General features: G+C 44.9%; 10 protein-coding genes across 12 annotated transcripts in view; 4 read left to right on the plus strand and 6 right to left on the minus strand.

The window, feature by feature from the left end:
- The window catches only part of LOC117590821 (carboxypeptidase D), a 37,320-nt gene extending 37,155 nt beyond the window's left edge, over positions 1-165 (minus strand). Inside the window, exon 1 of the mRNA XM_034283788.1 lies at positions 1-165. Coding sequence (XP_034139679.1) covers positions 1-108 — 108 coding nt within the window. The 5' untranslated portion in view covers positions 109-165.
- LOC117590829 lies at positions 1-1,562 on the minus strand. Its single transcript, XM_034283803.1, has 2 exons — positions 679-1,562; positions 1-102 (listed from the first exon to the last, which is right to left on the minus strand). Exon 1 carries the CDS (start codon positions 1,386-1,388, stop codon positions 828-830), a length of 561 nt encoding a protein of 186 aa, XP_034139694.1. The 5' UTR covers positions 1,389-1,562; the 3' UTR covers positions 1-102; positions 679-827.
- LOC117590830 overlaps positions 1-5,245 on the minus strand; it is a 6,451-nt gene extending 1,206 nt beyond the window's left edge. Inside the window, exons 1-3 of one of the 2 annotated variants that reach the window (XM_034283807.1) lie at positions 5,080-5,245; positions 4,744-5,014; positions 4,604-4,674 (exon numbers count right to left, since the gene is read on the minus strand). In XM_034283807.1, coding sequence (XP_034139698.1) covers positions 4,611-4,674; positions 4,744-5,014; positions 5,080-5,218 — 474 coding nt within the window. In that variant the 5' untranslated portion in view covers positions 5,219-5,245 and the 3' untranslated portion in view covers positions 4,604-4,610. Of the gene's footprint in view, positions 1-4,322; positions 4,675-4,743; positions 5,015-5,079 lie in introns of those variants that run through there. The other variant, XM_034283806.1, reaches the window with a different exon arrangement.
- A 1,357-nt stretch (positions 5,246-6,602) lies between these two features.
- On the plus strand, positions 6,603-7,531 carry LOC117590846 (U1 small nuclear ribonucleoprotein A). Its single transcript, XM_034283843.1, has 2 exons — positions 6,603-7,054; positions 7,121-7,531. The coding sequence occupies exons 1-2, from the start codon at positions 6,702-6,704 to the stop codon at positions 7,416-7,418; spliced, it is 651 nt and encodes a 216-aa protein (XP_034139734.1). The 5' UTR covers positions 6,603-6,701; the 3' UTR covers positions 7,419-7,531.
- Positions 7,532-7,552: 21 nt separating this feature from the next.
- LOC117590847 (thioredoxin-2) lies at positions 7,553-8,932 on the minus strand. Of its 2 annotated transcripts, none has more exons than XM_034283844.1 (3): positions 8,797-8,932; positions 8,156-8,731; positions 7,553-8,099 (listed from the first exon to the last, which is right to left on the minus strand). In XM_034283844.1, exon 2 carries the CDS (start codon positions 8,716-8,718, stop codon positions 8,209-8,211), a length of 510 nt encoding a protein of 169 aa, XP_034139735.1. In that variant the 5' UTR covers positions 8,719-8,731; positions 8,797-8,932; the 3' UTR covers positions 7,553-8,099; positions 8,156-8,208. The 2 variants fall into 2 exon arrangements, with proteins under 2 accessions (XP_034139735.1, XP_034139736.1); XM_034283845.1 differs by having other exon boundaries at positions 8,152-8,731.
- A 221-nt stretch (positions 8,933-9,153) lies between these two features.
- Positions 9,154-10,085, plus strand: LOC117590818 (thioredoxin-1). The gene has a single exon (XM_034283786.1). The coding sequence runs from the start codon at positions 9,276-9,278 to the stop codon at positions 9,630-9,632; it is 357 nt and encodes a 118-aa protein (XP_034139677.1). The 5' UTR covers positions 9,154-9,275; the 3' UTR covers positions 9,633-10,085.
- Positions 10,086-10,134: 49 nt separating this feature from the next.
- On the plus strand, positions 10,135-12,211 carry LOC117590816. The gene is made up of 2 exons (XM_034283784.1): positions 10,135-11,874; positions 11,933-12,211. Exon 1 carries the CDS (start codon positions 10,350-10,352, stop codon positions 11,760-11,762), a length of 1,413 nt encoding a protein of 470 aa, XP_034139675.1. The 5' UTR covers positions 10,135-10,349; the 3' UTR covers positions 11,763-11,874; positions 11,933-12,211.
- A 252-nt stretch (positions 12,212-12,463) lies between these two features.
- Positions 12,464-14,587, minus strand: LOC117590885. The gene is made up of 6 exons (XM_034283915.1): positions 14,310-14,587; positions 13,819-14,253; positions 13,610-13,738; positions 13,467-13,549; positions 12,844-13,401; positions 12,464-12,764 (listed from the first exon to the last, which is right to left on the minus strand). The coding sequence occupies exons 1-6, from the start codon at positions 14,472-14,474 to the stop codon at positions 12,464-12,466; spliced, it is 1,671 nt and encodes a 556-aa protein (XP_034139806.1). The 5' UTR covers positions 14,475-14,587.
- Positions 14,588-14,865: 278 nt separating this feature from the next.
- Positions 14,866-16,285, plus strand: LOC117590817 (something about silencing protein 10). The gene has a single exon (XM_034283785.1). The coding sequence runs from the start codon at positions 14,952-14,954 to the stop codon at positions 16,254-16,256; it is 1,305 nt and encodes a 434-aa protein (XP_034139676.1). The 5' UTR covers positions 14,866-14,951; the 3' UTR covers positions 16,257-16,285.
- A 278-nt stretch (positions 16,286-16,563) lies between these two features.
- LOC117590815 (RNA-binding protein 4F) lies at positions 16,564-19,603 on the minus strand. The gene is made up of 7 exons (XM_034283783.1): positions 19,450-19,603; positions 19,172-19,383; positions 18,928-19,103; positions 17,960-18,859; positions 17,453-17,890; positions 17,139-17,383; positions 16,564-17,070 (listed from the first exon to the last, which is right to left on the minus strand). Exons 1-7 carry the CDS (start codon positions 19,471-19,473, stop codon positions 16,789-16,791), a joined length of 2,277 nt encoding a protein of 758 aa, XP_034139674.1. The 5' UTR covers positions 19,474-19,603; the 3' UTR covers positions 16,564-16,788.
- Between the last annotated feature and the right edge of the window lie 143 nt (positions 19,604-19,746).

Consider the following 19,746-nt stretch of genomic DNA (forward strand, 5'->3'; position numbering starts at 1 on the left):
GTTGTCGCTTATTTTCTGGGTAACGAGAACTTTACTTTGACTTTTATTATTGTTCAATGTGTCGTCGTTTGGTGATCGTGATCGTTTTCCAGATTTCGGCCGCTGCATAATATTTAAAAATAAAACTTCAAGAACTTTAGCTGAGTTGCAGTATAACAGCGGAATTATCGATATCGCAAAACCTTCAACAATATACCAAAATATACCTTCTCTGTTTAAAAATATACCGTAAATAAACCGTAATCTTGAATCATAGTTCGCGTTTTGATGTTCTATTTAATATTACTGGCTGGTTAAGAGTCTCAGAGCTAAAACTGTACTTTTATCTGATTTATCAATAAATTCTATACAAGATTAGCTAGTTTTTACGACTTCCTTTTTTTAGAATGTTTCCAAATTAAGTTTTGAACTAAAAACGTCAACCAACAAATTTGACAAGTCAACTTGTCTTGCTTGTCAACTTGTACGCTTAGTATAGTATGGCATTTGTATACCTATTCCCATTAATAAATGTTAATAAACAAATTGTTAAATGGCCACTCTGCTGAGTTGCCGGCTACATTAAGTGTTGCAAAACGATAAAGCTTGTTCCGCCAGTGCGAAAGTTTTCATTTGCGATGGTGCGCAGATTGCGTCGAAGTGGAGTATTTAAATATGTACAATTTTTGCTATGCTCACCTGCTAAATCATGTTGAATATAAGGTGTTGAACTATTTGTTGTCGAAGTGTTTTCACAATTTATGTTTTTGCTTGACTGCCAGCGTTTTGTTTTGTTGTAGAATATTTTTGTCGTGTGTTTACTGGGAGAAGTGATTTACATGCGTGAATCAATTCTTTTTGAGCTTGGTGTTGCGGTTAAGTTTCTGCGGCCCCGCAGAGTTTTGCACATAAGCGCCGCGGTCATAGGAACGTTTTTTTAGGTAACGAAACCCGCCGTTTGACGACTTAGATGACAAGCGGTTACGGTCACCTTTCTTGGTGTCCAAACGTCGCTGGGCAGCATTCTGACATACTTTACGGACAACGGCCAGACGATCAAGATCGGCTTCAATCAGTCCAGATTGTTTTATTTTCGGACTGCGACGCATTTCCCGTCCACGGTATGGCTTGGGCGGCGACACCGCCAATGGCTCGTCGCAAATTTCATCTTTCCAGGTATTCGGCGAGTTCGAGCGGTTGGGATTCGAAATTTCAATCAATCTTTGGACACCGTTAGGTCGTAGTGTCTTTCCATGTTGGCCATGGCTGTCATCATCCGATGAACTCTCGTCCTCATCGCTGCTCATTGACGTCTCCTTCAGATGCTCTTCCCAGTCCTGCTGCATCTCCTCGACAGGGGTAAACTCACGGGACTTGCCCTTGTGACTTACCGGCTTCTGCCGAGGCATTTTATAGCAGGTGTGGTTATATTACAAAATATAGACAAAAATATCTATCGTCCTTATGCAGGTTGAAGGTTACACCACGAACACTCTCCAAATTAAGTTTCCAAAGTAAATAAATTCCAAAATAAATTTCAAAAGAAAAAAAGTACATAAATAATTCTCTAAGGCCCTAGAGTAAATTTCAGTGCACTACTTTTGTGTACACTAAAAATATATATCTCAATATCAAATCTATGGAAAGGCAAAGCTTACTAACGATAGAGTTTTAAATCGTACAAACAATTTTTAAAATTACTCACGTTATCTGTGAAACTAACCAAATAGTATAGAAGACTCTTAACTTCCTACAAGCGAAACGTCACCGCTCAATGTGCGTCTCGGAGTCCCAGGCCTCTGCCAAAGTCCCAGCTACAAGTATTAGTGCGTGTAGAACACGCAGCTAGAAGTCCCAGCTACATGTGTATTAGTGCGTGTAGAGCACGCAGCCAGAAGTCCCAGCTACATTCGTTTAAGTGCGTGTAGCCAGTGACTTTTTAGAGCTCAAATGGATGTGTTGGTGCGCGGACTTTCTGAACAGCGATGGAACGAAAATTCGTTTTGATGTTTTGATAATTGATAATTGTTTGTGATATATTATATGAAAGCATATGCAATTATTTATTAGTTTAAATATTTTATTATATATATATTCTTGATCTATTACTATTACTAAATGTAATGAATGTAAATATGTACAAATCTGTATGTATATGATAAATAATTGCATATGCATTCATTTAATATATCACAAACAATTTTATACGTACATATGTACACATATAAAACAAAAAAATAGTCGGAGGGAAATTTGCAAGTGTTAATGTGTGTGTATATGTGCAAGGCAGCCGCCTTGCCAGCAAACATGTCTCCATATCCCGTCCGTCACAACTCCATGCTTGTTCACACCATGACTCTGAATACTCTAATGGAAACGAGAAGGGACGTGTGAAACGCTTTTTACGAGTCACAACTTTTATACCCGGCACTCAGTACAACATCTGCGCCTTAGCGGTTATTTGTCAAATTTTAAATTTTTTCTTCATCTGTCATCTACATCAAAATCACTACTCACACCAACACGCTCCTTAAGCTCGCCGCCCTTCCCTAGACCCACACACTACAGATTCGCGGCAGAGGCAGCGCCCGCACACAAACAAAAAAACAAATATAAGCTGCGGGACGGGGTGTGTTAAAAGTCGGAAGAGGCATTGGCAGGGGAAGGGCAGAGGCAGGGGCCGAGTGAAGCAGAATATGTTATATTCTCTGAGAAATAGCCGACACACAAGACGGACAGACAGACATGGCTCTATCGACTCGTCGATTGATGCTGATCAAGAATATATATACTTTATGGGGTGGGAAACGCTTCCTTCTGTGCGTTACATACAACCGTTATTCACACAAATACAATATACTCTATTTACTCTTCGAGTACCGGGTATAAAAAAACAAATATAAGCTGCCGGACGGGGTGGGTTAAAAGTCGCCAGAGGCAGGGGCCGAGTGAAGCAGAAGCAGAGTGTGAATAAGAGAATGTGAAAAGAACAACAAAAGCTGCGGGACAGGGTGGGTTTAGCCACTGGAAATTAATTTCTTCATTCTGGCTATAATAATGATCCAATCAGATCCCAATTAGGTGATCTGATAGATATGGCCATTCCCTAAGGAATGGCGTTTTTAGTTTTCTTTTATCTTCAAAACTGTAGGTTTGGGTGATTTTCGCCATTTTGCGGGGCGGGGCTCATTTTTGAAATACACTGGTTTCAGTGTGAGCTCACAGCAGTCTGGAGCCACAATTTGGTGGCTCTAGCTCTAATAGTATCTGAGAACTAGCCGACAAACAAGACGGACAGACAGACAGACATGGCTCTATCGACTCGGCTATTGATGCTGATCAAGAATATATATACTTTATGGGGTCGGAAACGTTTCCTTCTGTGCGTTACATGCATCCGTTATTCCCCACAAATACAATATACCATATTTACTCTTCGAGTACCGGGCATAAATATTTGCAACGCCAAGTCAATTGACGTAATTCATTATTTTTATACATATTCAGATGTTTATATCCGTTACCCCTTTCATCCTAAATTATATAAAGCATATAAAGTCACACAAAATACATTTATTTTGATATTGACGGGCAAGCTTCTTCATAAAGTCTTGAGGGTTTTCATTTTGAATGGTATGTGAGCTCACAAGCAACAAAAAAAATGCAAAAGGTTTCAAGCGCGAACAGAAATTGGAAAGATATGTATATGTACAAACACACATATGTACATATATGCATAAATACATATATATGTGTTTATATATATCTGAAAAATGTTGTCTGTAAAAGATGGATTTGGTAACAATGTTGATAATACGGCAGCAACGAAGTCGAGAAGCGAAGGCGTTTCCATAATATATGGAACTCAAAACTTCAGAAAGTCAGCGCACCAACCCATACATTACTTGCAGTGTCCGTGTGAATCAAGACAAAACCGGTTTGGAGCGCTAAAAAATCATTGGCTACACGAACTTAAACAAATGTAGCTGGGACTTCTGGCTGCGTGCTCTACACGCACTTATACAAATGTAGCTGGGGAATTTATTCCTCATTGGTCCCGTTCCTGCTGAGGATAGAAAGCCACGTGGCAAGTATCCTCAATGCTGCTGCAAACAATCGCATTTGTGGATAATATTACGTTAGAAGCGTGTCCCGTGATGCACCATCAGTCCCACTGGGAAAAGTTCTGCAGCAGGGATTGCATTTGCTTAGCTTTAAAATTATTTGTGTCCAAATAACTACACTACACCACACTAACACTACACGGCGGCACTCTCAACACACACGCAAATGTACCGTATCGAGTCGCCATCTTGGAATCCAACATATAGAAGAACAGAAAATACGTTTTTTACAAAAGTGTTTATAAAAAGCCTGGTCCGCAATCCTGAGAAAGTGCCACTCATTCTTTGGAAGGTGTTTATTTGTATAGTGTGGTGGTGGCTCTGTGGTGGATTCCATGACCAGTTTTTTATATTTATTTACATGAAGTATGTATTTATGTGTATGTTTGTTTGTGTTCGTGAATCGAAGCCCAGTTTCATCTTCCCCGGTCCTTGAACATGATGCGTGTGTAGGTGTGAAGTGTGTGTGGAGGGGTAGCAACCTGGACCGATTCACGGATGACGGACCTAAGCGAAATACATTTGGCAGCGCTCGCACAACGGATCGTCGGCCTCTTCGGGATCGCTTCCACTGCAGGGACGACACAGAGAAAAAAATGTATTAGTCCGCTGCCGCACAAACACACATGGATTTACTCACAATACGGTAACGCAAGCGCGGCAAATGAACGTGGAACACTCGCTACACGAGTATCCGCACTCCTCGCACAGGTCATCAGTGCAATTGCCACAACGGTCGTGTATAAGGGTCAAACGATGGCAGCAGCGCGAGCGCCTGCGCTCTAACCCCGGATTTATGACATCGTTTGCCAAGTTGCGAATGGTAATGCCACCGTTGCCTGTAAGTCCATACAGTCTAAATTGCTCAGGTGGTGGAGCGATGATGATAGCACCGTCATCCGGAGTTTTCTCTGCAAGTGTACATAAGTTTTGGTTTAATATTTCTTAAGTTAAACATTTTTGGCGGTTAACTTACCATGAATTTGCTTCATTTTTTCTTGATTTGATTTGTCGCTTATTTTCTGGGTAACGAGAACTTTACTTTGACTTTTATTATTGTTCAATGTGTCGTCGTTTTGTGATTGTGATCGTTTTCCAGATTTCGGCCGCTGCATAATATTTAAAAATAAAACTTCAAGAACTTTAGCTGAGTTGCAGTATAACAGCGGAATTATCGATATCGCAAAACCTTCAACAATATACCAAAATATACCTTCTCTGTTTAAAAATATACCGTAAATAAACCGTAATCTTGAATCATAGTTCGCGTTTTGATGTTCTATTTAATATTACTGGCTGGTTAAGAGTCTCAGAGCTAAAACTGTACTTTTATCTGATTTATCAATAAATTCTATACAAGATTAGCTAGTTTTTACGACTTCTTTTTTTTAGAATGTTTCCAAATTAAGTTTTGAACTAAAAACGTCAACCAACAAATTTGACAAGTCAACTTGTCTTGCTTGTCAACTTGTACGCTTAGTATAGTATGGCATTTGTATACCTATTCCCATTAATAAATGTTAATAAACAAATTGTTAAATGGTCACTCTGCTGAGTTGCCGGCTACATTAAGTGTTGCAAAACGATAAAGCTTGTTCCGCCAGTGCGAAAGTTTTCATTTGCGATGGTGCGCAGATTGCGTCGAAGTGGAGTATTTAAATATGTACAATTTTTGCTATGCTCACCTGCTAAATCATGTTGAATATAAGGTGTTGAACTATTTGTTGTCGAAATGTTTTCACAATTTATGTTTTTGCTTGACTGCCAGCGTTTTGTTTTGTTGTAGAATATTTTTGTCGTGTGTTTACTGGGAGAAGTGATTTACATGCGTGAATCAATTCTTTTTGAGCTTGGTGTTGCGGTTAAGTTTCTGCGGCCCCGCAGAGTTTTGCACATAAGCGCCGCGGTCATAGGAACGTTTTTTTAGGTAACGAAACCCGCCGTTTGACGACTTAGATGACAAGCGGTTACGGTCACNAAATAAACCGTAATCTTGAATCATAGTTCGCGTTTTGATGTTCTATTTAATATTACTGGCTGGTTAAGAGTCTCAGAGCTAAAACTGTACTTTTATCTGATTTATCAATAAATTCTATACAAGATTAGCTAGTTTTTACGACTTCCTTTTTTTAGAATGTTTCCAAATTAAGTTTTGAACTAAAAACGTCAACCAACAAATTTGACAAGTCAACTTGTCTTGCTTGTCAACTTGTACGCGTAGTATAGTAGCGAAGTAGCGATTAAATTAAAAAAAAAACATCGCTGCTAGCAAATTGTGCAATTCATTTTGCTAGCAGAAAAGTGTGAGCAAAGGTGAATATTATAATATTGAATAACCTTCAATTTTCAAACATCAACATCGTGAAATTTGATCTAAGACTTCTGTATATTACGGTATATTTTTAAAATGAGATGTTATATTTTTGAGTGTTTGACGGTATATATTATCGATAGTTCCGCGGTCACACTAACAACGCGTTCGTGGTGCCGGCTGTTGTTTCACAACACTGTTAAAGGGAGCATTTTTTTCTTAGCTGCTGTATTTTTTTTATCAAAAATATAGTTTTATATTAAATTTCGCACAAAGTTCCAACAAAAATGGATGTTCGCCCAAATCAGACCATCTACATAAACAACCTGAACGAGAAGATCAAAAAGGAGGAGCTGAAGAAGTCCCTCTATGCCATCTTCTCGCAGTTCGGCCAAATTCTCGACATTGTAGCCCTGAAGACACTGAAAATGCGCGGCCAGGCGTTTGTTGTATTCAAGGAGATTGGCAGTGCATCCAACGCGTTGCGTACAATGCAGGGCTTCCCGTTCTACGACAAGCCCATGCGTATCGCCTACTCCAAGTGCGACTCGGACATAGTGGCGAAGCTGAAGGGTACATTCAAGGAGCGCCCCAAGAAGGTGAAGCCACCAAAGCCGACACCGGGCATCGATGACAAAAAGTAAGTAGCCGCAATTCCCATTCGCATGCAGAAACCATAATCAAATATTTGTGCTTTCGCCCAAAGGGACAAGAAGAAGAAGCCGGTCACCACTGAAAATTCGAATCCAAATACTCAAACGGAGCAGCCGCCAAATCAAATTCTATTCCTTACCAATCTGCCGGAGGAGACCAACGAGATGATGCTGTCGATGTTGTTCAATCAGTTTCCCGGCTTCAAGGAGGTTCGCCTGGTGCCAAACCGCCACGACATTGCCTTTGTGGAGTTCACCACCGAACTGCAGAGCAATGCCGCAAAGGAGGCGCTCCAGGGCTTCAAGATTACACCCACACACGCCATGAAGATTACTTTCGCCAAGAAGTAGGATCACACCCTCCACGGCTGTAGTGCAAACACCCTTCCCCCCTGTAGCCCCGAGTCCATTTTTTTTTGATAAAAATGCTAATTTAAATAGAATAAAAACCAAACCATTATAAAAAAAAAACAAATTTATCGGAATTCTACTCCATATGTGTTCATGTTTAGTCAGCATTATTAACAATTCAACAATTTGTGGTTATTGCAAGTTAATTAGTGTTTAGTTTTTAAGAACAGTTATTAACACACATGTGTGTGAGTGTGTGGGGTGCACCATGCGTAATTGGTAGCCCCGCTCAATTACGCATGGAATTCATGTCGTCTGGCTGTCATTGCACCTATAGACAGTCGGTTAATCATTACTTATAGCGTGTGTATCTCCATTGATCAGATTGCTATCGAAAACCAGGCAGCCCTTGCTGGTCGATAGCATCGAATAATGTTTTAGAATAACTTCAAATTTATGTTGTTGGCTCTTTGGCTGGCTGATTGTGCCGCCAATCGTTACCATTTCTAGTTTGTGTTGTTGATTCTTAGATTGTTTTCTTGTGTTTTTGCATTGCTGGCTGTTTAGTGTCACACAAAATGGTATATGCCGTTTGCGTATCCCATTTCTGCTGCTCATGTGCCATCGTTTTCCAGGAGCCTTTTGCTGGTCGATGGCCTCATGGTCGATTTTGTTTGGTGTCTACAAATTACAAATTTTGTTACATCCTTGAACTGCAGTTTGTTTCGACAACTTACTTTGCTGTGCTTTTGTGTGGTGTGGGGCTGCGGCTAAGGCTTTGTAAGGTTGTTTAATTCTCCAGAACACCCTCCTGGTCGATGGCCTCGATAGCGCCATCGTTGGTGGTGTCGGCGGCAGCTGCATCCTCAGCCTCGGCAGTCCCCGATTCGATTGAGCTGATTGATTGAGCGCTCCCACCCTCGCTAGGGCCCGGCTCGTCGGTGAGCTGGTCGCACTCCAACTGGCACTCGCAGACGTTGGTCACATACTTCTCCATGGACTTGGCCAGCTTGTCGGAGTTGCTGCCAGCGAAGATGTCGACTACGGCCCCGTTCTTCATAAACACGAACGTAGGCATGCTGGTCACGTTGTACTTGATAGTTATGTCCTCGTTGTCGTCCACGTTCACCTTGAGGACAACGGCGCTGTCGGCATACTGCTGGGCCAGCTCCTCCAGCTTGGGGCTGATTATCTTGCAGGGCCCACACCAGTTGGCAAAGAAGTCGATCACGATTAGCTTGTCTCCGGCCTCGAGGACCCGCTGATCGAGATCCTCCTTGCTCTGCACCAGATGAACCATCGTTAGTGAAGTTCTAAAAAAAAAATTTGCAACACGACTTTTTTCTTAAATTTTTTTTCCCCCTTTTTTGGGACTTACGAATTTGGAAAAAAAATCAAACTTATACGGTTGAGGTGCGACTAACGACTGAAATCCGTCTAGAGCAAACAACTGAATGTAGCATACAGCTTAGACTTTTCCAAAACCAAGGCCTACTTTATTCACTAATTTTTTTCAAATTTTTGCCCGATTTCCAGCAGTGCTGTGTAGTGCAGCATTTGGGTGTTGCAAGCTACGTAGTTACGTATGACACCAACTGCACGCCATTTTGAAGGTAAGAGAGAAAGAGAGTGGAGTAGTGGACAATGCAATTCCACGAATTCCAGCTTAAAATTGGCGCGAATTCCATAATCCATAATCCGCTAGTCGAACGAAGCTATAAAAGGCAACCCCGGGGACCACGCGGAACCACAAGTAGCCAAAAATTAGTGTCAAGCCATCGCGTCCACCCGCTTGAGCTAAACTCGAGACTGCAAAGTTCTTTATACAGTTTTTGTTGAATTTGTCGCGTGCTAAATATGACCTGCATCCGTAGCGTGAACGACTTTCAGAAGAAAATGGATGCTGCCGAGAATAAGGTTGTGGTCTTGGACTTTTACGCCACATGGTGCAAGCCCTGTAGAGACATCAGTAAGACTGTTAAGTCTTTGGCCGAGAAGTACTCTGCCGAGGCGGTCGTACTCAAGATCAATGTGGACAGGTACGAAGATCTGGTGGAGCAATACAAGGTCACCTGCATGCCTACATTTGTGTTCCTGCGGGGCAAGAAGCGCCTTGCCCGCATCGCTGGCGTAGATGAGAACAAACTGATGAAAACGATGGCAAAGCTAATCAAGCCTCAGCGGGAGAGAGCAGGCTTGACCGCAAATTTTTAAGCTAACCTTTTTATATTACTGAATGCGTTATGTGTCTTTGTAACCCTCGAAGGAGGGAAAATGTCTTTGTGTATGTTTAGAATGTGGGAAAATATTTGTTTTCAGTGTGAAATCTGCGAAAACTATCTCAAACATAACCTCACATAATTGTAAGCAAGGCATCTGCGATGTCGCGCCCCCTTCCCCTACGCCTCAACATAACCTCAGTCTCATACCATGAGGAAAAGAAAACGAAAAGAACAAACAAGAAATTGCGTATGTATGTAGTCGTGCATCTGTGATGCGAAAATGCGATACAAAAATGTTGCCTTAAAACTATATTTGATTAATATTTAACGTGTTATGTAAGCTTGGAATGCCGCCGAAAGAAGAAAAAACTACTCGAAATGCCTTTTAACTGATAATTTGTTTGATTTAAACTTTAATAATAAATATTCCAAAATTGACTAAAAAGTATGGTAAATGTAATGTAACTGAATTTTCTTAGTTGGCTTTGGCTTGGCTTTTGAGTTCAGCTACATTAGGAAAATTCGTATTAAATCACATTCACATGAAAAAACAAATTTCGTCATAGTAAAAGCCCGATAAAAAAACTTTAGGACGCAGCTAAATTCTCAATTGCAGTTTACACAACAATTAACAAAGATAATCCGGAAGACACAAAACCAACACTTGTTCAGCAGTTAGCGGGTTAGCAGCAACGCAATCGCATCCATTATGTCGTACCAGATCAAGTCGACGCCGTATTTCCGCCGCATGTACAACAACAGCAAGCGGAATGGGCAGCTGCAGCGTTTGCGGGAGGAGTACGAGCGGATACAGGAGTTCAACGATCGCACCATCGAGCTGAAGATGCGCCAGGTGAGGCTGAAGCGGCTCTTCCGCGAGATCGAGGAAATCAAGGAGGGGCCAGTACCATTGACCAATGGAAACGGCGCAGGTCCTCTGGTGTCTGGCCCGATCGCGTGCAACGCTGGCACCTCCACCGCCACGACCAGGGCCATGCAGCGACGCCGTCGACAGGAGCTAGTGGCGCCAACGGTCGAGCAGCAGCAGTACCTGCAGCGCCTGGACACGCTGGCACGTGCCAAGGAACTGGGGAAGGAGATCTCGCGCCGCAATGCCGAGTTGGCCGAGGCCGGTGCGGGCCACAGCCTGCGCAGTGATCTGCGGCTGACCACCAAAATGCAGGCGGCCGCCGATGCGAAGCGTGCGGCAGCGGACAGACGGGAGCGGGCCGCCAAGCGCATCAGCTATGGCAATGCCCAGTCTAAGCAGAATCTGCAGCGCATCGTGAGCAGCCGGCAGCGGCGTCTCTGTGGTGGTGGATTCACTGGCGCGGGCGCCGCCGCTGCTGGCTCGATGGACTTCTGCTCCACTGGCAGCTCCGGCCAGCAGGAGCCAGCGGCGGCCATCAACATGTCACGGCTGCAGCGTCCGGATCTGACCAAGAAGGCCATGCTCAAGCAGCGTCTTAACTACGGCAACTCGCGCTCCTGCAACAACATGAGGCGTCAATGCCGCCACAAGCAAGCCCAAGGCCAATCCCATGGCCAGGGGCAGGGTTCTGTTAAGTTCTCCAGCCAGATGAATCTCCTGGCCGGCTTCGATGAGGAGGCTGAGGGCGATGGTGATGATGATGATGAGGAGCAGCAGGGGCTGGAGCTACAGAGCGAGTCATCTGGTCACCATGGCCATGGCCACATGCTGGCCCCTTATACGCTCAGCAGCGGGGCCCCCACCGCGATGGAGGACCAGGGGCCACCAGCCACATCATCTGAAGAGCAAGATGACTTGGAGACCGATATGAGCACAGCCCCGCAGGCATCTACATCTCAGGCAACCACCACAATTCCGGCACAGCAAGTGGCAATGATCCAGGAGGATGCGGTGTCCAACACCAACAACAAGAACAGCTGGCTCCGCATCTCCCAGGCTCTGCCGTGGTTCAAGGCCTTCCCCAGACTCCTGGACGGCACCCTGCCTGTCTGCGCCAGCGAGAGCATCTCGTCCAGCAGCAGCTACGATGATCTGGATATCCCTGCCCCCACTCCCACCGTTTTCCAGCAGCAGCAGCAGCATCAGGAGTTCCACCTGCCACCCTTCAGATTCCGTAAAACAAACCATTAAAAGCTGCCGGACCCAGCGATGAAGCAACAAAGCGAAAACAGAAGCAATTAGAAACAAACCAAAATTTAAGTGAGATTCCAGTCCACATTTAGAATCAGATCCCACCCAAAGGGTAAGCAATGGTGTATACATGTCTGGGACATGCTAATGCTTATACACTGATCCTCCAGGACACAGGCGGCTACAATTCTTCTTTTTTGAAACCCCCCAAAAAGAGAGAGAGAAAGAGCAGAGGCAAAAAATTGCAATTGTAACTCCCGAGACGTCAATTAACCTGCCCAATGGCGGAACGGACACGTGTCCACGAGGGCACCAGCCCAAAATGGAATCACGACTACAGGCGGAACACAACTACAGACAGACAGAAACAGAGAGAAGGAAGAGAATCAGAGATAATATATTCACATTTATATTTCTTTTTGGGTGATTAAAAATAAGTCGGAGCAACATTCTTGGATGCTGGTAAAAATAGTCAAAAAGAGTGCAAAAAAAAAAACAAACAAAAAATTAGGAAGGATAATATTCTGTTTAGGGACAGTGCTTCTACACTGTAATTAATTTTCTTTAAGAATTATTTTCCTTTTGTAATATCAGGCGCCCTAGGGCCCAAGGCTCTGTTGGTTCTGCTTCTTTCTCTGCCACATCTCTGGCTTCTCCATTATTTTGGCAATATGATCTGTGTGCTAATCCTCGTCCATCTGTTAATTTATGGCCTGTAGTTGGAGCTGCTTCTTTTGCAGTTTTTCTTTATAGACAAGCCATTTCTGATCATTCTTCTCCTTGGCTTTGAGCGCGGCCTCCTTCTCCAGTTTCCGCCTGGGCATCTCCTTTTTTTTGTAGTCAACAATCCAGTCTAGCAGCGCCTTTTCCAGGTCCTGCCGAAGTGGCTTGTCGCTTGGGGGCATCTCAAATCTCCTGAAATACGATGTGAAAGACATGAGTCCATTGAAATCTTCATCGCTGCCATCTATAGCAACCACACCAGTTTCGAGCATTTCAAAGCTAAACGAGGGAGAGAAGAAGGAAAGAGTTCAGCAGTAGAACATTTCAAAATGGATCTCGCAAAGGAGTGAGTACTCACGAGGGGAGACGCTCGCAAATGTAGCGAATGCGGCGGCCACAATGCTTCTGGATATTTTGCTTGCAAAAGTGATCGCTTTCGCCTGCGAGTTTTTTCCGAATCATAAAGCTGTGCATTGACTTGTCCGAGAGTTTTCTTTTGTAAATTTTGATGAAGTAGATACCCTCCAGGTCGTCCACTTCAATGATTTGGCCATATCTCTCCCAAGAAGTAACTAAGTCACGGAACTTTGCAGTTACGTCGGCAGGCCACTTAAAAGCCAGCGGATGGAGATGCGTGAGTGCTCCCCTAATAGCCATGGCCGGCATTGTGGTGTAAATTTGTGGTAGAAAGCGCAGCTCGCTGCGCGAGGTCTGCTCCAGGCGGCCATAGTCCACATAGAAGACGGAAACATGCGAAGCATTCTCCTGCGGTGTGGAAACAATGCGAACCCGCTGCCACCCACCCCAATTTGATTGGGCTGCACAAATGTAGCCAGGGCGTAAGAAAAATTGAGGAGTTGGCATCCGGTATTGGTTGACACTCAAGTTGTTAATATGTTCTCTATTGTAAAAATCACTGCGGACAGAGATAAATACAAAAATATATCTGGTGGGGCTGGGGGGAGATACACAACAACTTACTTGAGCGCCAAGTGCAGATTTTCCAGATGGGAAGCGAAATGATTATCTGCGAATTGGAACCAAAAATGAAATGGGCTATACACCTGAAACGAGAGAAAGGAAAGTTCATTAACGTAGATCACACTGCTGCTGCTTTCACATACATTGGTTACAAGTATTTTAAACCTAAATTCGGGGTCGGCGTTTTCCATGGGCCACATGGGGAAACGAGGTAGTTTTTGGTCCAGCATCGCCGCATTACTAGGTCTTTCCACCATGTACACTAAATCCGTCTGCTCACAAAAAGAAAAGAAAAGAGACACTTATATATTCATACAGACAAACAATATGTCGGGGGATGCCGTCCACTGACCAAACAGCACTTCGGGATGGCCTGACCACGGTAGTCCCATTTCTCTTCCTGCTGCTCTCCTACGTCTTCATCACTATCGTAGTCGTATGTCAAAGTGGCAGAAGCAGTGGCCTCTCCGTTCAAGCCATCCAGCTTGGACTTCACGAGCTGGACGTTAGCCTCACCGGACAGGCGTTTCACTTCTTTTTTGAGTGATGAATCAGGCTCTGCCTGTTTCTCGACTGACGAAACAGACTGTGCCTCTTCTTCGAATGACGTACCAGGCTTTGGTTCATCATCGGATGATGAGTCGGGCTGTGCCTGGATCTTGTGATAGAAAATGTATTTTTTGTTATAGGCGCATGATTTGCGTCCCAGCAACGGAGCGCATTCGTAGTCAGTATCGCTGCTGTCGACTTCACTCTCTTCGATTGGTAATGCAACTACAGCTTCCACCTAAAAACGAACCAATAGTTAGTGCGAATTGTGTTTGCTTATGTCACAGCAATTACCTGTCGTACGGAGGCAGTTGGTGCATTATATGGTGTGACGCCAACAATGGCGGTGATTTCAAAGCGCGTCAAAGATTCTTTCACGAGGCGCACCACATTCCTTTTTTTCTCAGCAAAGCAAATGGTGCCATTGGTTGCTTTGTATATTTTCGTCAGTTTACCCATGCTTCATTTGTTGTATTTCACGTATTATTAAACGATTTCGGCCAACTTAATGCACACAAGCAGCAAACGACGTCGCACAATATAAATGTGCGCGGGGACGCCGGTTGGACAAGGTGGCAGCGCTGGGCGAGTAACGGAATTCTAGTGAGTAAATCGATTAATAGTCAACTATCGGTAATCTCATATATCTATTACATTTTACAATATTTGGATTTTTTAGTGTAATTGTTATTTTCTTACTTGCACTTCTTACAATGCAGAGCATATATTCGTTACAATGCTTTGTCAAGCGCGACAATGCAGTGGTCGCTGTAGCAGTCTGGCAGCGCCAATTTGTAGCAATGTATCTGCCCTGCAACGATAAATTTGATACCTTTGAAAAAAATCGCCATCGATAGCAGCTCTGGGTTTGTTTACCGCGCACGTGCTGTGGCCGAAATTGTTAAGTGTTATTAAATTAAAATAAATTAAATAGGAATGGACAGCGAAGCAGATGATTATGAGCTGACCGGCTCCGAGCAGGAGTATGATGAAGACGAGCGCGAGATCCTGGAAGACTTGCGCAAACAGCGTAACAAGCGCAAGCAAGACGCATCGGCACCACAGGAGATTCTGGCATTCAGCGATGACGATGAGGACGAAGATGACAATGTGGCTGACCTGATGCGCGACAGCGACATCGAAGGTGCCGACGATGACGATGGCCACCTGCCAAACACCATGGACTGGGGCAGCAAGCGCAGCACCTACTACAACACAGACTTCGTGGACCCCGACTACAGCAGCTACAACGCCCAGGAAGAGGAGGAGGCCAAGGCCGAGGAGGAGGAGGCCAAGAAGATTCAGCTGCGCCTGGCCAAGCGCTTCAGCGAGGCTGACTTCCAGCTAGACGATGTGCCCGCTGCCAGCAGTGACGATGAGGCTGATGGCGATGTGGCCAAATCTAAGGGCATCAAGGTGACCGCCGATCTGACGGGTCTCACGGAGCGTGAGCGACTGCAACTGCTGCAGAAGGACTCGCCCGAGTTCCTAGGCCTCACCCAGGACTTTCAGCTGCATCTGGCCGAGGTCCAGCTGCTGATTACGCCCGTGCTGAACTACGTGCGCAACCATCAGGTGCCCATGGTGCCGGCCCTGCAGTTCGCCAGTCTCTACCACAACGTCCTGTCCACCTACTGCTCAAACGTCTCTTACTACCTGCTGCTCAAGGCCAGACGCATCAATTTTAAGCTGCATCCCGTGGTCAAGCGCCTCGTGCAGCTGAAGCAGTTGCGTGAGCAGCTGACGCCACGCTATGAAACGTTCATTAAGCCCCAGCTGGAGGCGCTACTCGAACGCATCCAGGATGGCGATGCCTTCACAGTCCTCGATGTGGCTCAGCGCAAGGCCAAGCTGCAGATCCTCAACAGATTCGAGCAGAGCAACGCCAAAGAGAACGGCACAGCGACAGCTGAAGTTGCCACTGATGGCAGCAGCGATGACGAGGATGATGACGCACATCTAGCGCCTGACCAGGACGAGGCCGAGGAGGGGGACGACGACCCTGAAGCTGAGGCAGTGCGCCGCGGCATCACGTATCAAATGGCCAAGAACAAGGGCCTTACGCCACACCGAAAGAAGGAGCTGCGCAATCCCCGCGTGAAGCATCGCGGCAAATACCGCAAGGCCCTCATCCGCCGCAAGGGCGCCGTTCGTGCTGTACGCAAAGAGACACAACGCTATGGCGGCGAAATGTCCGGCATTAAGGCCACAGTAACCAAGAGCGTTAAATTCCGTACATAAATAAAAGAATTCAATATTTTTTCTGTTTACATTTTTTGTACATTTATTCCTTTGTTTTTGTATATAATGCGGCACTGGGCGGGAACAACATTTCAACTCGTTCGTTCGGTACGTACGCATGGCGTATATTTGGGTCGCGTGGCTCTGCGGGGTTGGGGTTCTCTTCCCTTCTTTAACAATGATTAAAAAAAAAAGAAACAAATTAAATCGTCTGTTGTGGAGAACAAATTAAAATTAAAAACTATCTCTAATATACATGACTAAATCAATTCTAGATGCATTTTCTTTAGCCAAGCAATTTACGAAAATATAATGCGGCACTGGGCGGGAACAACATTTCAACTCGTTCGTTCGGTACGTACGCATGGCGTATATTTGGGTCGCGTGGCTCTGCGGGGTTGGGGTTCTCTTCCCTTCTTTAACAATGATTAAAAAAAAAAGAAACAAATTAAATCGTCTGTTGTGGAGAACAAATTAAAATTAAAAACTATCTCTAATATACATGTCTAAATCAATTCTAGATGCATTTTCTTTAGCCAAGCAATTTACGAAAATCTTCGTTTGACTTGGGCTTCTCCGACGGTGTCGGTGTCTCTGGTTTTATTGAGGAGTCTGGCTGTGTGCCTGCACTCTGCCCATCGTCTGTCTTGGTGGCCGCATCTGTCTCATTATCAAGTGACAGCACCTTTCGACGCTTGCTGGCCACCATCTCACGGCGCACAACGCTCGGTATTAGCGACATGGCAGCCGTACGACGTTTGGCTGTCGAGACAATCGACGTCTTTGGTGGTGGATCAGAAATGGCAACAGACAGCTGGGAGTGGAAAACAACAGCAATGATAAGCGCTCTCTGCATTCGTTAATGTTTCATTTACAACTTACCACAGATCCGTTTAGATTATGGCCATTCAATTGCTCAACAGCCTTCTGGGCCGATTCGGCCTGCTCGTATTCGATATACGCAATGTTTTTGCGTGTTTTGTACATCCGACTAATGGTTGGTAGCTTTTTTTCCACAAGCCGCACACCCTTCAACGTGCCACAGGAGACAAAGAGTTCGGTGAGCGTCTCAGTTGTAACAGTTGGCATAATATTCTTGACAAACACTTTGGTTTTTTCGAGTTCAGCTGCAATCAAAAGAAGAATATTTCTTTGTATACCAAATGTCGTATATTTTTTGCTTCTTAAATACTCACTTGAATACTTGAGACCTCCTGGGGGTGGTGCTGCTCTAGCTGCTGCTTCTTTGGCACGTGGTGCAGCTGGTGCTGCCTTGGCTCGTGGTGCTCCTGTTGCTGCTGCCTTGGAACGTGGTGCTGCTGTTGCTGCTTGAGCTCGCAGCGGTGGCTGCGATGTTTTCATGGGTTTTCTCCCTCTTGGCTGATCACGACTGAATTGATGCCAGTGGGGCTCTGTGGGCAGCTTTATCTCCTGGCATGTCGTGATGGACTTGTAGTCGCCGTGGCAACGCTCATAGCGACGATATTGTTCGAGAACAAAATGACCATCCTTCAGGACAGGCCGACTAAGGGCCTGGTTTAAAATCTCGCGACAACGAGCGCCGCCATTAAATTCGGACTCCATTTGGGCCCAAGTCATCCAAAGGTAGCCGCTTCGCTGGCTATCCTCGTAAGCTGCAACCAAAAACAAATATTTAACAATTAATTCGATCCGATGGAAATAGAATAACAACAAAAACTTACACATGATATACTCCCAGACTTTGTATCCCTGTTCTGGATTCAAGAATTTGGAATACTCCACTTGGGCATAGAGCTGGAGCACCTCGTAGCTGTTGTCGGCCTTCTCGCCATACAAATCGGAGAGTGTGTTCCACGCCGCATCGAATTTTTGGCGCACCTCGGTGCACTGATCCATGTCCGATAGGTCGCAGTTGCGTACCCTGTACGCCAAGTAGTCCAAATGCAGCTCCACCGTTTCTATTGAGTTGATTTCCAGACGGGGGAGGATGCCCTCCAGCACGTTATCCACCTCCTGCACGCTGTAGCCTTCGGTCTCCATCAAATGAATGAGCTTATGGTTGACCAGCCGACTGGTTGTGCTCATTGCAGCACGCTTAGCCACTTCCAGGGGGCTGCTTATCTGATAGCCGCCTGTCGGGCGCTCTACACTCTTGCTGGTGTAGTTGATGTAGTCGAGCCAGACCCTTTCGACTCTCCGAAAATTCGAGACGGTTATTTCAAATATTGTGCAGCCCAAGGCATCGCGAATCTCGTCCCGGTAGTCCATATTGTTGATTTGCTCCAGTTGCATAATGTGCACCGGGGAGAAGCTCTCCAAGTTCTCACGATCATAATTTACGAGGGGGCTCAACTTCTTCTTGTACTGATCCAATAGCTCAGCCAACTCTGCGCACTTGGCATCATCCAAGTCCCAGTTAATGCAGCGAGTCTCCATCGCCGCTTTGAGAGCTTCGGCATTTTTGTGTGCATCCGGTGCAGATACCAAGAGCTCTCGCAATTTCTCTATGAAATCAGGATTCTCCAAGGAATACTTGGACATCAGCGACGACCACAGTGAGATGTTTTCAATGTTCTTCTGAGCACACAAATAATTGCAGATCATATTGGCCAAATCAACATCTAGCAGGTGGACAGGACATAAATAAGGTGTGCAAACAGCGGCTGTGCTGTGCTTTGAGTTTGCTTACCGTAGTAGGAATTCAAGGCTTCGATACAGGCCTCTTCGAATGCACTGTGCTCCTCACGAGACTGGGTAACCAGGAGGCGAACGCGCAAGTCTTTGCGCCATAGCTCTGGTGGCATAGTGGCAATCTTTTTGTACTGCACAGCAGCCTGCATAATCATATCGTAGTCATTCAGAATGCTGCAGATAAAACAACAACATTACAGGGAGAATTGTGGCCAGGTCGTACAAGTAGTGTTTACGCTTACAAGGCAATTTCGCTCATCCGCATCACTTGGCGGTGCGTCAGCTTGCTATATTTTGATAAATTGTCAAACTCTGACTTCAACTCCTGCTCCTGTTTTTCCTTCACCAGCGACTCGGAGCCGCTCGAGCTCATCGAATCGCTATCGGATTCGTCGGAATCCGAGCTTATTTCAATGGGGGCAACGTTGCTGGGCGAATCGCCGGCATTTTGAGCCTGCAAAACAGTTGTTCATATTAACTTTCAAAGGCTCCTTCAATCAACAACTAAAAGTGCACTCACCTCTTCAGCTGCGTCACTATCCATTTTGATCAAATTCTTTTCTTTAATGGTAGTCTTATTTGCAGACTTGACGAAACATAAAAAATGTTTTTTACGCGCGAACTGTAATTCTTGATAATTTTGTCGAGAAAGAAATATATATGATATTGGTGTGCCCAGATGTTAAAATTCCAGCCTTGCCATAGTCTTGGGACAATCTTTCAAATCGATACTTTTGACGCAAATATCGGCTACCCTAAAATACTAGCTACTTTATTTCAATAAATCAATCTTCTAAAATTTATATATGTTCGAAAA

This window comes from Drosophila guanche, unplaced genomic scaffold (assembly GCF_900245975.1).
Source record: "Drosophila guanche unplaced genomic scaffold, DGUA_6, whole genome shotgun sequence".
NCBI classification, from domain to species: domain Eukaryota; kingdom Metazoa; phylum Arthropoda; class Insecta; order Diptera; family Drosophilidae; genus Drosophila; species Drosophila guanche.

Excerpts from the sequence above, each read along its gene's own strand:
- LOC117590818 (XM_034283786.1), top strand. The coding sequence starts at position 9,276 with ATGACCTGCATCCGTAGCGTGAACGACTTTCAGAAGAAAATGGATGCT.
- LOC117590885 (XM_034283915.1), bottom strand. The coding sequence starts at position 14,474 with ATGGGTAAACTGACGAAAATATACAAAGCAACCAATGGCACCATTTGC. Across the intron at positions 13,402-13,466 it reads AATCTGCACTTGGCGCTCAA|TGATTTTTACAATAGAGAAC; the intron begins GTAAGTTGTTGT and ends CTCTGTCCGCAG. Across the intron at positions 12,765-12,843 it reads ATTTGCGAGCGTCTCCCCTC|CTTTGAAATGCTCGAAACTG; the intron begins GTGAGTACTCAC and ends TCCCTCGTTTAG.
- LOC117590847 (XM_034283844.1), bottom strand. The coding sequence starts at position 8,718 with ATGGTTCATCTGGTGCAGAGCAAGGAGGATCTCGATCAGCGGGTCCTC.
- LOC117590846 (XM_034283843.1), top strand. The coding sequence starts at position 6,702 with ATGGATGTTCGCCCAAATCAGACCATCTACATAAACAACCTGAACGAG. Across the intron at positions 7,055-7,120 it reads CCGGGCATCGATGACAAAAA|GGACAAGAAGAAGAAGCCGG; the intron begins GTAAGTAGCCGC and ends TTTCGCCCAAAG.
- LOC117590815 (XM_034283783.1), bottom strand. The coding sequence starts at position 19,473 with ATGGATAGTGACGCAGCTGAAGAG. Across the intron at positions 19,384-19,449 it reads ATAGTGACGCAGCTGAAGAG|GCTCAAAATGCCGGCGATTC; the intron begins GTGAGTGCACTT and ends ACTGTTTTGCAG. Across the intron at positions 19,104-19,171 it reads CGGATGAGCGAAATTGCCTT|CATTCTGAATGACTACGATA; the intron begins GTAAGCGTAAAC and ends TTTTATCTGCAG.
- LOC117590829 (XM_034283803.1), bottom strand. The coding sequence starts at position 1,388 with ATGCCTCGGCAGAAGCCGGTAAGTCACAAGGGCAAGTCCCGTGAGTTT.
- LOC117590816 (XM_034283784.1), top strand. The coding sequence starts at position 10,350 with ATGTCGTACCAGATCAAGTCGACGCCGTATTTCCGCCGCATGTACAAC.
- LOC117590817 (XM_034283785.1), top strand. The coding sequence starts at position 14,952 with ATGGACAGCGAAGCAGATGATTATGAGCTGACCGGCTCCGAGCAGGAG.